At 52.2% G+C, this 13,335-nt stretch overlaps 1 protein-coding gene and 1 long non-coding RNA gene across 2 annotated transcripts in view; one reads left to right on the forward strand and one right to left on the reverse strand.

The window, feature by feature from the left end:
• Window positions 1–985: 985 nt before the first annotated feature.
• LOC144382195 (uncharacterized) lies at window positions 986–8,178 on the reverse strand. The gene is made up of 3 exons (XR_013448639.1): window positions 8,052–8,178; window positions 6,917–7,090; window positions 986–4,288 (listed from the first exon to the last, which is right to left on the reverse strand). It is a non-coding gene; the product is annotated as an uncharacterized LOC144382195 (long non-coding RNA).
• A 108-nt stretch (window positions 8,179–8,286) lies between these two features.
• Window positions 8,287–13,335, forward strand: part of DNAAF5 (dynein axonemal assembly factor 5) — a 49,084-nt gene continuing 44,035 nt past the window's right edge. The window contains exons 1-2 of the mRNA XM_036105570.2: window positions 8,287–8,944; window positions 11,025–11,209. Coding sequence (XP_035961463.2) covers window positions 8,317–8,944; window positions 11,025–11,209 — 813 coding nt within the window. The 5' untranslated portion in view covers window positions 8,287–8,316. The remainder of the gene's footprint in view (window positions 8,945–11,024; window positions 11,210–13,335) is intronic.

Consider the following 13,335-nt stretch of genomic DNA (forward strand, 5'->3'; position numbering starts at 1 on the left):
CCAGGGGCCCCGGGGCGCTGGGAGAGTCTTGGAGGCTCGCGGTTCATGACGCGTGAGGCCCAGCTGGTAGGACCTACGGGCAGTGGCCTTCCCAAGTGCTCCCAGCTTCCGACCCCTCCTCAGCTTCCCTGGTGGGCCTGTGCGGCTCATAGAGCCGGTGACGGCGCAGCCTGAGGCCAGATTTAAAAGGCAACAGTGGGTGCCTTTGGAGCCCACCCACCAAGCCACGAGGAAGCCCGCGTCGCCGCCTCCCAGCGAGGCCCCAGCCTTCGACCAGGCCCACCCATCACAGAGCTGAAACCACCGTCCCCAGATTACTCGGCGACAGGCGGAGGCTGCGGACTCAGGGGCGACACTGCGTTAGAAAACCGGAGCCTGCCTCCAGTTCCGCGAGCTGCAAAGCAGACGCTCCCGCCCTGCGAGGCTGGCCGCCACCCCGTGTTTGTGCGTCTGGGAAAGGAAGGGCCGTCTGTGCAGTTACCCAAGCCAGAAACTCGGAGCGCCCCGGACACCGCCCTCCCCCTCAGCCCCGAATCTTGCAGGTTCTGCAAAGTAACTCTGGCCCTGCCCACAGGCCCCACCACCTCCTGTCTCTCCCGCTGCCTCCTGACTCGCCCCCTCAGACCTGTCCAGAGGCAAAGCCAGTGACATCTTCAGGCCACCCGAGGTCCCACACTCCCCGCCCTCTCCTCCGTCCCCAGGCCAGCATTCCCTTCCTCTGTGCCTGCTGAGCTCCAGCGCCTCGGACCCCACTTCCAGAGTCTCTCCTGGAGGCGCCTGCACCCCCGCTCCGCGTCCCACTGCTCGAGGGCACCGTCTGTCACATTTGATCAATGACCTCCCTCCCGGCCATCAGCTCCATGAGAAGCAAATGCATCTGCTTTGACTCACCGCTGTATCCCTGTGCCTCACAGGACACCCAGAAATGTCGAACACCCCATAAATATTTGTTGGATGAGATAATGAATGAACCAACTACATGCTGTCTGCTAAAATCAGTTTATTATACTGACTTAAATGACACACTTTAAAATATATGTCACCAGAACAGTGAACAAGCAAGACTCCGGAACAGACTTGGAAATCACTTTTTCCTTACCTCTTCCTGGCTCTTTAGTATTTATTCAGTGGAGGAAGTTCTGTTCCTGCTCTAGATACACATTTGGACAGCTCCATCACATTTTGGCTCAAACAGAGAGAATTTCAAAGTTCTAGGGTTATGTTAAGATACAAACCCAGTGTCAACTCAGTCTTTCTAAGTGTCCAGGACTAGGAAGTAATGGAAACTCCAAACTCAGTTTAGAGAGTTGGAACATGGCCTCCTCCAGCGAGGCATCTCTGCGGCTTCGAGCAGGTGGGGAAGGAGAGGGGTCTGCTAGCTCCTCCCTGAACTCACTGAGGGGGCTCGGCCCTCTCCCTCTGGCCTCTAGAATTCCCAGAAGACAGTCACCACCCGGCCACTGTGTCACCATCAGGGACTTCACAGAAGTAGAATCTACAATACGGGGTCTTGTGTGTCTGGCTTCTCACACTGAGCACTGTGCTTTTGAGGTCCGTCCCCATTGTGGCCCGCGTCAGCACTCCTTCCTTCCTAAGGCTAAATTACAGCCCATCGTGTGACGGACCACGCTGTGTTGCGCCATCACCCACGATGGACTCTCGGTGCTGTGAGTATGGGCGCACAGGTATCTGCATGACACCTTCTGGCTACGTAGCAGGACACGGAACTGCTGGATCATACGGGAGTCCTAGGCTTAATTTTTTGACGAACTGCCAGGCTGTTTTCCACAGCAGCTGCACGGTTTTATCTTCCCACCAGCGGTGAGCAAGTTTCCAATTACTCCTGTCTTGGCCAATACTTGTCACTTTCTGGTGGTTTTTTTTGTTTTGCTGTCTTTTGTGTTTTTAGTGATAGCCCTTCCCACGGGTGTGAGGTGCTGCCGGCTCTCTCCAGTGCTGGGCAGAGAAACGGCTCTCGTCCCTTCTGCCACGTTCCAGGGGCCAAGGTGGGTCTGCAGGCCAGCTCACATTGGACATGTGCGGCATGGGAGAAATGTCAGTGGCCATCTTTGGAACCTGTCCACTGCATCTCATAGGACATTAGCTACGGGATAGTTGTGGTTGTGCCTTCTATTCCTCATTCGCTAAGCTGTTATCCTGAATAGGTGTCACGTTGCAGCAAATGCTCTTTCTGCACCTATTGAGATGATCCCGTGATTTTTCTCCTTCAGTTTTTCTTAATGCAGTAAATTACATTAATTTCTTACATTAAATTAACCTTGTATTCATGGAATAAACTCAATGTATTCTTTTTAAATTCCTTATTTCCAGATTGAGTTGGTTAATATTTTGTTTAGGATTTTTGCATCTGTGTTCAATGAAAGAGGTCAATCCATAATATTCCTTTTGTGTAATGTCTCTGTCACTGTGATGCTGGCCTCACAAAACGGGTTGGGAGATGGTTCCTCTTTCTGTTGCGGAGAAGTGTCTAGGATGAGAGTTATTTCCTAGTTAAATGTTTTACAGTTACTAAAGCACATGTGCTTACAGCCATTATTGTGGGAAGCTTTTCAATCACAAAGTCAGTTTCTTTACTAGGTACTAGACTCTCCTGCCTTCCTATTTCTTCTTATGTAGTTTTCGTTAATCACATTTTCCTAGGAATCCTCCATTTCATATACTTTGGGAGGGATAAAGTGGCTTATATGATCCTTTTGGTGTGTTTTAATGCTCACAACCTGTAGGGATAACCCCTTTACACTCCATATGTTATTCTGTGCTTTCTCATTTTCTTCCCTTGCCAGTCTTGACAGATTTATCTATTGGCCTTTTGAAAGAACAAACTCTTGGTTTTATTGATATGCTCTATTGTATGTTTGTTTTTCTATTTCCCTCAATCCTGTTCTAACCTCCACTATTCTCTTTCTGTTACTGGGTTCAGATTTGTCTGTATATTTTGCTATTGGGTTAAAAAATCAACACTTGGGGGCGCCTGGGTGGCTCAGTCAGTGAAGTGTCTGACTCTTCGTTTCAGCTCAGGTCACGATCTCAGGGTCATGAGATCAAGCCCCGAGTTGGGCTCCACACTCAGCATGGAGTCTGCTTGAGGATTCTCTCTCCCTCTGCCCCTCCCTCCGCTCGCACACACTCTCTCTCCCTTTGCCCCTTCCCCCCACTCACGCTCTAATAAATAAATCAATCTTAAAAACCACCTAAATATCCGTGTAGCCCCCATCACCAAGATGCTTAAGTACTGTCACCACACGTAGCTGCCCTGTAGGCACCTTCATGGTTGCACCTAACCCCAGAGAACACGGAGCTGTAGCTCATGAACGCCATGTAAGTGGAATCATGCTAGTCACCCTTCAACGATTGTCTGACTTAGCATAATTCCCTAGAGTCGCCAGGCTGTTGTGTATATCAGCAGTTCATTCCTTTGTATTTCTGAGTAGAACCGTGTTGTTGAATTTCCACGTCTGAAGCATTCCTTGTTCTCTGCTGACTTTCAGTTTGATTCCATTTGTCAGAGAACATACTCTGTGTGATTTCAACCCTTTACATTGACTAAGGCTGTTTTATGGCCCAGGATATGGTCTATCCTGGAATATGTTCCATGGGCACTGGAAAACAATGTATTCTGCTATTGTTGGGTGGAGTGTTCCACAAATTTCCATTAATCCTGTCAGTTGATGGTGCTGTTCTTCTATATCCTTGCTGAGTGTCTGTCTAGTAATTCTAGCAATTGCTGAGAATGGGTAGGGAAGTCCTCATATGAAGTCTTCTGTATACTTTGAACGTCTGTCGTTTGGTGCATGTATCCTTGGGATGGCTAGATCTTCCTGGGTGATTGATCACTTCATCATTAGGTAATGTCCCTCTTTTTTCCAAGAAATTTTCTTTGCTCTGAGGTCTACTTTGGCTGATATTACTATAATCTGCTTTTTAAAAATTAATGTTTATATGATATATCCTCTCCCATCCTTTTACTTTCAATCCACCCATGTCATTGTGGCCGAAGTGAGTTTTAGTATATATTAGACAACGTAGTGTCAGGTCATAGTTTTTCTTCACTCTGCCAATCTCGGTCTTCTAACTGGTATGTTTACACTACTTACATTTAAAGTGATCGATAGGGGCGCCTGGGTGGCTCAGTCGTTAAGCATGTGCCTTCGGCTCAGGTCATGATCCTGGGGTCCTGGGATCGAGCCCTGCGTCGGGCTCCCTGCTCGGCGGGAAGCCTGCTTCTCCCTCTCCCACTCCCCCGCTTGTGTTCCCCCTCTCTCTGTGTCTGTTAAAAAATAATAAAAGTAAATAAATAAAAAATAAAGTGATTGACAGATTAGGGCTTCCATCTACTATTTCATTATTTGTGTTTGTTCCCTCTCTTGTGCCCCATGAGATCTTCCAACAGGCCTCTGGAATTCCACTTAATGTTTTTGCTTGTACTGCTGTGTTTAGTTTCCTAGTGGCTTCTCTAGACACCACCACATACATGTGGCACCTGGGGGTCCCCTCCTATGGAAGTTGTGCTACATCGAGTGCAGTATAGAAACCTTACTGCCACCTGCATCCCTTCACATTCCCGCTTCTCAAATATAATTATCAGAAATATTTCCTCAGGCGCCTGGGTGGCTCAGATGGTTAAGCGTCTGCCTTCGGCTCAGATCATGATTCCAGAGTCCTGGAATCGAGTCCCGCATCGGGCTCCCTGCTCAGCGGGGAGCCTGCTTCTCCCTCTGTTTCTCTCTCTCTGTCTCTCACGAATAAATAAATAAAATCTTTAAAAAAAAAAAAAGAAAAGAAATATTTCCTCCACATACACTGAGCACATCAGTGTCGTTACTTTTGCTTCAACCATCAGCTACGATTAAAGAAACTTATGAAGTGAAAGGTGGTCAGTCATGTTTACTGCCATGTTTACCCATTCTACTGTTCTTCATTTGCTGAGGGTCCCTGCTTTCCTGTTACAACTTTCTTCCCTTTTGGAGAGCTTCCTTTAATCATTCACCAAGGGCAAGCCTCCTAGCAACACATTCTATTTGTCGGCCTCTGTCTGAAAATTTCATTATTCCTCCCTCATTCTTGAGGATGATTCCATTGGTGGGATTCACTTCTCTTTCAACACTTGAACAATGTGCCACTTCCTTCCGGCCTCTGCGACTTAGGATGAGACACCTGCTGTCAGCCACGTTGGTGTCCCTCCACAGGTGATGCATTGTTTCTCTCTAGCTATGTTTAGCATTTTTTCTTCTGTCTTTAGTTGCCAGAAGTTTAACTATGATGTGTCTGGGTTTTTAGAGGTCTTATCTTATTTAGGGCTTGCTCAGCTTCTTTAATCTGCGGGTTTATGTCATTTGCCAAATTTGGGGAGTTTTTAGCCATTATTTCTTTAAATATCTCTTCAGCCCACATTCTTCCTCCTCTTGTTCTAGAACCCTGGTGACACAAATCACTGCCCTGCAGGTCTCTCAGCTTTTCCTTCTATCTGGTCCATTTGATCTGTCACTTAGATGGAGTAAACACTATTGTTTTACCTTCAAGTTCCCTGATTCTATCCCCTTGTCTCCCCTCTGCTGTTGTGTCCATCCAAAGGTACGGTGATCACTGTGTCCACTGATGATACAATACTAGTTTGGCTGTTATAATTTTAAGTTCTATGATTTCCATCCAGCTTCTTTTCATAGTTTTTACTTCTTTGCTGAGACTTTTTTTTTCATTTGTTTCAACAGACCTCATAAATACATCTTTTTAATATTTATTTATTTTAGAAAGAGTGAGAGAGAGAAAGAGTGCACGTGCACGAGAGAGAGGAGGGGAAGGGCAGAGGGAGATAATCCTCAAGCAGACTCCTGGCTGAGCCCAGAGCCCGACACGGGGTTCAGTCCCACAACCCGTGAGATCATGACCTGAGCCAAAGCAAGAGTCAATGCTCAACCGACTGAGACACCCAGGCACCCCAAGACTTAATAAATGATTTTTAAAAGCGTTTTCATGACTGCTTTATAATCCTTGTCAGATAATTCTAACATCTGATCTATCTGGGATTTATGTCAGTTAATTGTCATTTCAGCCAAATAGTGGTTTTCTTGGCTCCTGAGTCATTTTTGAGCGTATCCTGAACATTTTGCGTATCATGTCAGAAGACTTCCGGCATTACTGAAATCTACTATTTTAACAGAAAATTGCCCTATTTACGTCTAGCATGTAGATTCTGGCCTACTTTTGTGGCTCATGGTACCAGTGAGTTTCATTTCACAGCCCTGGCAACGCCCTCTTGGTCTGCTTTCTTCTTCTGGCTGTGGGGGGAGCGGGGCAGCACCTGCTGGTCCTGGGTCTCCCCGTGCCAGCAGGTGGAAAGCTGGAAGACACTGGGCTGCATGGACTCTGCCCCTGCATAGGAAACTGCCCGTCAGCACTACAAGAGTCGGTGGGCCTGCAGGGGCTTCGATGCTGGTGCATACTGTGGGGTGGAGGTGTGGCTAGGTCTCTGCTGGGTCTCCCCTTCCCCAAGTCCTGTGGGCAGGTGGCTTTTCTTGCAGTTTTCTTGCCTGTGCTGTGACTTAGTTAAATTAACATTTGTTAGATGGAGGCTGGGGTGTCCACAAAGACTGTGTGGGAAAGCGGAACAGAGAAGCTTATGACTCACAGGTCCTGAAGGTACACGGCACAGCACGTGGGGAGATCAAGGCAGGGTGTAGGCAGAGAGAGGGTCTGTGCATGGACTGCTTTGGGGTTTCTGGGCTAAGGCTGGATCGGTCAATTCAAACCAAAAAGAGTGGGGCTTTGGTAAGCTTTGCAGGGGCTTCATGTAAGAGGCGCCCAGGGGTGGGCCCTGGGCAGCAGGGGGACGTGCTCACCACAAGGGCTACAGGAGAGTCACATCAGGAACTGCACTTACTGTGACTGCACGCTTTACCTAGGGCATGTGCTCACGGCAGGGACTGGCGTTGGTCCAAAGCCCTGCAGGCCTAGTGGCTACGCTCCAGGACGGCGAGGCAGCAACATCACGGACTACTCTAATGACACTCCCAGGGGCCTGCAGGCAGTTCCGGCTTGGGTTGCAGACCTCTCCGGCACCTGTTCTGGGAAGCTGTAAGAGAGAACAGGAAAACCCAGGGAACCCACTGTGCTGCCACCACCCAGCCCCGAGGACCTCAGCCAGCCAGTCTCCCTGCAGCAATCAGAGCCCCTTGCCCATCCACGGCTGAATTACCGGCAAGGTACTCAGTGGTACCTGGAGGAAGGGGCAAGGAGCAGCGAGTCTGCACCCTCTCTTCCTGGGGCAGGAAGCCTCCCCATGTCGCGTGTTTGCTGTTCCCCACCTTGAGCAGAACCTCAGCCTTCAAAGAGCCTTGAGTCCTTCTTCCCATCTCCTCTTCCATAGCAGCCAAAGTAGTCTGGTAAACACGCAAACCTGATGGGGCCCACTTTCCCACCCCAGAAACCTTCCTCCAGTCCCTGTTAACAAAAAGGCCCCGGTGGCCTGACCCGCCCGCCTCCCCGCTCCCATCCCTGCTCCCGCCACGAGGAGCTTCTCTTCGCCTCCTGGAACAGCATCAGGATGCTCCCGGCATCAGTTCCCGGGGCAGACCGGGTGCTGATTTCCTCAGTCTGGAGGCCGGAAGTCCGAGATCAAGGTGTCGCGGGGCTGGTGCCTCCGGGGGCTGCAAGGGGCAGTCTGCTCCCGGCCGCTCTCCCGGCCTGCAGGCCGACATCCGCGTTCACGGCGTCTCCCTGGGTACTGCGCGCCCCTCCAAAGCCCCCCCTTTAGAAGGGCACCGTCACAGTGGACTAGGGCCCCCCAATGACCTATTTCTAACTCGATGAGCCCTGTAAGGGCCCTATCTCCAAATAAGGTCACATTCTGAAGCCCTGGGGATTGGGATTCCGATATAGGAACTCTGGGGGACACAATTCAATGCCGCTCCCCCACCCCAGGGCCTTCGCCCCCGCGGCCATCCCCCTACACCTCTCCCCGCACCGCCTTCGCGGAGTCAACTGTCACCAACCCTCTCAGTCGCCTGTGTTGGCATTTCACGGGCAAGCCTTACCTGTCTACACCAAATTCCTCCGCCATTCACGCCCTAAGGACCGTGCACTTCAGAGTTGTACCTCCCGTCTCTAGACTGAGCCCTCCGCCCGTACGGACCCCGGCGGTTCCGGCTCCCCGCCCCCAACCCGCCCCGGAAGTGTCCTGTCCGCGCCCGGAGCTGCCGATAAAGTTGTGTTCGGAGCCAACCGGAAGACGAGCCGCAATCCGCACCGCGGCCGTCGTGAAAGCGCCGGTCTCCCCGGGCGACGGGCAACGCGCGGAAGATGGCGGCGCTGGTGGCGGCGGAGGCAGCGGCGCCCCGGGGCCCGACCGAGGCGGCCGAGACGTCTGAGACGGCCGAGGCGGCGGAGCTGAGCCGCGCCCTGAGCCGCCTGCTGCCCGGGCTGGAGGCCGACAGCAAGGTGGGCCGGCGGCGCGCGCTCGAGGCGCTGCAGCGCGCGCTCGAGACAGCGTGGCCCGAGGCGCCCGACGCCGACCCCGCCGCCGCGGCCGCCGCCTTCCAGGGCCCGTGGGCGCGCCTGCTGCTGCCGCGCCTACTGCGCTGCCTGGCTGACCCGGCTGAAGGCTGCCGCGCGCTGGCCGCGCACCTGCTGGACCTGGGCCTGCGGCGCGCCGCGCGGCCCCGCGACGCCCTGCCGCGCCTGCTGCCCGCGCTCGCCGCGCGCCTGGCGGGCCCCGAGTCCGCGCGCGGCCGGCCGCCGGAGGCCTGCGAGGAGCTGCGCCTGGCGCTCGTGCAGCTGCTCAGCCTGGCCGTGCGCCTGGGCGGCCCCGCGCTCGCGCCCCACCTGGACGACGCGGTGCGCGTGCTGCGCTGCACACTGCTCGACCCCTTCGCCGCCGTGCGCCGCGAGAGCTGCGAGTGCGCCGCGGGCCTGGCGCGCGCTACGCCAGGTGCTCGCCTCTCGCCGGGGTCGGGAACGGGGGCGCGGGGAGGTAGAGGCGCGGCCGCCAGCGGTGGGCCCCTCCTGGACCCCGGAAGCAGCCGCCGCTCTCTGAGATCCGGTGGTTCTCAAAATGCAGATTCGTGGAAACCACCGCTGAAATTGCTAAAAGGGTCTGGGATGCGGTGCGTTTCGATAACTGCCCCTCGCCGGGGTGACTAATCCAGGCGGTTGTGGTTGCAGGCTTTCAGAAACACCGCTGCAGTATTTAACTTCTCATCCCCCTTTCTCGACAGAGTCTACCTGTCTTCCCTCTTTGGGTTGGATGGCTGTCTTAAATGGAGAGAGGCCGCTTCTCTCCTGTTTTCCTTTAATCCATTTCCATTATTTAAAAAACTCTAATCTGATCAGGACAGTCCCTTTTTCTAAGTAGCCATTTCTGCAGAATCTTGCCGCGCTTACCTCTCCTTGCTGCCTCAGTCTGGGATTTGCAATGGTAGGAGTCCTCTCCTTAGTCCCGTTGGGAAGGCTTCCTGTAGGACAGAACATTTAAGTTGAAGATCAGTGATCGGTTGTCAGGAGGAAACTACTTTTGAGAAATAAGCTTGGCAGATCTGAGGAGCAAAAAGGAGGTCAAGGTGGCTGGAGGGAAGGAGGGCGGGCAGTGGGGAGCTGCTGGGGGTTTGAAATTATTAAATCCAGGGGAGAGCCAGTGGAGGGTGTGGAGAAGGGGCTCAAGAGGCGTAGATTCAGATTTTTAAAAGATCACTCTGGTGCTCATGGAGAATTGATTACCAAGATGGCAAGAAGAAATGAGGTCAGTTGGGGTCATAATTAATCCATATTTAGATGGTGGTTAGCTTGGACTTGAGTAGGGGTGAACAGTCTGCTAATAGAGATGGAGAAAAATGGATTCATGTTGAACATGGAGCTGGCAGGATTTCCTGTTGAATTGGGTGAGGGATGAGGGAGAAGGAGGTGTTGGTGGACAGGAGACAAAGGAACGGGGCTTCCTTTTAGCCCTTCCCATTAGGGACTGTTGAGATTTCCATAGTGAGTCATAAGTTTGGGTTCAAATACTGTAGAATTCTAGTAGAACTGGGGGTGAGGCTTGGGCTGGACACAGCCATTGGGAATTACAAGCTTTTAACACATTTCTCATTGACCCTCCCCCCAGCCACTTCACTCCTGGTCTGTGCATCAGCCAGATTGACTGCTTCTCATGCCTTCCAGCCTTTGCATGTTCCCTCACTAGATTATAAGTTTGGGAAGTGTAGGACAGTGTGCCTTGCACATAGCAAGGTACCTGCCCACAGCCCACGTGCCCGCCGATTGTTGAGTGAAGGACTGTTGCCTCTGCTTGAAGTATCTCCCTTCTCAAAATCATCTCCCTGCTCTGCCCTCTCTTGGTGAGGGGCCTCTCTTGGATCCCCATCACACTGGGAAGAGGTAGATTAATATCCTGCCTTGATCTGAGGACCTCAGGGTTAAAGAAGTCAACCAAAGCATCTCTGAAATAGCCATCTTTTGGATGGGTCTCAAGCAGCGGCAGAACTGAAGTTAGAACTCCAAGACCAGGACTATCAGAGACATTCTGGTTCCGACTTTCTGGGAGGCCCTTACAAATAGGAAGTGGAATGGCTTTGCCCAAAGCAATGTTGGCCCTGCTGTCTACGGTAGCGCCAGGTGTCTGGCTTCAGGCAAACCCGATGTGGGGACTTTCACAGTGTCCTCTAGACTTGATTTCTCTGCTTTGGTCAGCATCCCTCTCAGGCACCCAGTGCCACTATCATCAGCTTCAGACTCTCCCTCACAGCTTCTGCCTCCAGCTGAGATGGGGTCAAGCCCCCAGCCTTTTCCCTTTGGTGCTGTTTGGGTCCCCTGCCTGTCCTGTGCCTCTCCCAGAGCCAGGGGTACAAACCTGTGCTAGGCAGGCCTGAGCCGAGTGCCATGCCTGCAGCAGGGACCTGGGTGCGGAGAGGAAGTTCCAAGGCACAGGTGGCCTGTCCTCTTGGGAGTCCACGGTGCTGGGCCGGGCCAAGGCCCTCGGGGAGCAGGCCTGGTAACTGGTGCCCTCCTCTGTCTCACAGACCACTTCCACATGCAGTCGGAGTCCTTGATCGGCCCCCTGATGCAGAGCATCTCCCACCAGCACTGGAAGGTGCGGGTGGCTGTCATTGAGGCCACGGGCACCGTGATCCAGTTCGGCAGCGGCAAGTCGGTAGACGATGTGCTTCCTCACTTTGCTCAGAGGCTCTTCGATGATGTCCCCCAGGTAACAGGAGTTTCTCCTCTGGGTGGTCCCTCCTCTTCACCAAAAGCATGCTATTTGTAACTCACTCCTTTTTCTTTTTTAAAACTATTAGCCTGTTACACCAAATGTCTTTTGTCGTTTATCTTTATTTTAGTCACAAGGTGTTCTTAGTTCATGTCTCTGAGAAACTGGAGAGAGTTGAATTGTTTTAATATTTTCATTATTCTTAATTGTGAGGAATATGGAAGAGGACTATTTCCTCTTCGGACAACAGTCTAACCATGTATACAGCACAGTTTCAGAGGCGTCTTTAATATGCCGATCCATCAAGGCAGATTTGCCTGACAAGCCACAGTGGTTGGGGTACCCAACCTGGGGGGCAAGGATGGATCAGGGTAGTCACTCTGTGGGGCCTTGGGACCCACAGAGAGACAGACAGAGATCAGAATACTGGCTTTTGTGTTGGCAGAAGTCAGCTTAGAGGCTGTGTCATGGATCTGAGGCCACATGTACTCATAGAACTTCACAAACCCTGACAACGAGGAGCAGAGCGAAGGCCCCAGTGGGCAGGCCCCCTCCCCGGGGAGGAGCCAAGTGAAGCAGGAGCGTGTGCTTCTGGCGACATGGGGTGGGAGGAGCAGTGGTAGTCGGCAGAAGTCCTCCGGAGTGCTTATAAAGTGCCCCTGCGTGGGACATGGCCGGCGGGACATGAAGTGTCCTGAGGTGGCCAAGGACTGAAAAGTTGGTGGTGTGGTGGCGTGGCCTCTGCTGTCTTGATGGTAGAAGTGTTGGCTGCGTGCATGAAGCACGTGTGTGCCTGCCCGTCCTGCTGTCCACACACCATCTCATTTCATCCTTCACATCAGCAGCTTGCACGTCCCCTGCAGTTGGGAGGTTATGTTACCTGCTCAAGGTTGCCCAGCTGGAGCTAGCCTCTGGGCCCAGGTCCGGTGACACCAGAGACTGTTGTCTGGCACTATCTGGCCTCCCAACCACAGGCACACTTGAGTTTTCTTCCAAGGTACTTTGGTTTTTTTATTTTATTTTTTTTTTAATTTATTCATGAGAGTCAGAGAGAGAGAGAGAGGCAGAGGCAGAGGGAGAAGCAGGCTCCCCGCCTAGCAGGGAGCCCGATGCGGGACTTGATCCCAGGACCCTGGGATCATGACCTGAGCCGAAGGCAGACGCTTAACCATCTGAGCCACCCAGGCGCTCTGGGTTTTTCGTTTGTTTGTTTGTTTTTTAAAGATTTATTTATTTATTTTAGAGAGCATGAGTGGGAGGGGTGGAGTGGGGGAGAGAATCTTAAGCAGGCTCTGTGCTCTAAGCAGACTCTGCGCTGAGCACAGAGCCTGACACTCTGAGCCGAAACCAAGAGTTGGACACAACTGACCATGCCACCAGGCGCCCCTTGTTTTATTCTTTTAAATAGCTTTATTGAGCCACAACTCACATACTATGTAATTCACTCATTTAAGCGTTCAATGTTTTTGATACATTACATTATTTTTTTTTAGAGATTTTATTTATTTGACAGAGAGAGACACAGTGAGAGAGGGAACACAAGCAGGAGGAGTGGGAGAGGGAGAAGCAGGCTTCCCGCTGAGCAGGGAGCCCGATGCGGGGCTCGATCCGAGGACCCTGAGATCATGACCTGAGCCGAAGGCAGACGCTTAACGACTGAGCCACCCAGGCGCCCCAACATTACATTATTTTCAAAGTATTTGGTAAAAGGTACATAACGTAAAATTTGCCATTTCAACCATTTTTGAGATAGAGTTCAGTGCATTAAGTACATTCACAATGTAATGAGACCATTGCCACCAACCAAAACTTTCTTAGCATCCGAAGCAGAATTGAGCAGTGACTCCCCATTCCTCCCTGCCCCCCACTTCCGATAGCCTCTTTCTGCGTGACTGTGTCTGCTGAGGCTGCTTCACAGAAGCAGAATCCATAAGTGACCATTGTGACAGACCTCCTCCCCTGAGTGCAATGTGCTTGAGGCTCACCCGTGCTGGAGCACGCAGCAGGGCTCCCTTCCTTTCTAAGGCAGAGTGGCACGCATGGTGTGGGTGGGCCGTATTTGGTGCACCCCTTCATCCATGAATGGACACCTGCGTTGTTGCCACCTCTCGGCTGCTGTGAAT

The sequence above is a fragment of the Halichoerus grypus genome, chromosome 6 (assembly GCF_964656455.1).
Source record: "Halichoerus grypus chromosome 6, mHalGry1.hap1.1, whole genome shotgun sequence".
NCBI lineage: Eukaryota > Metazoa > Chordata > Mammalia > Carnivora > Phocidae > Halichoerus > Halichoerus grypus.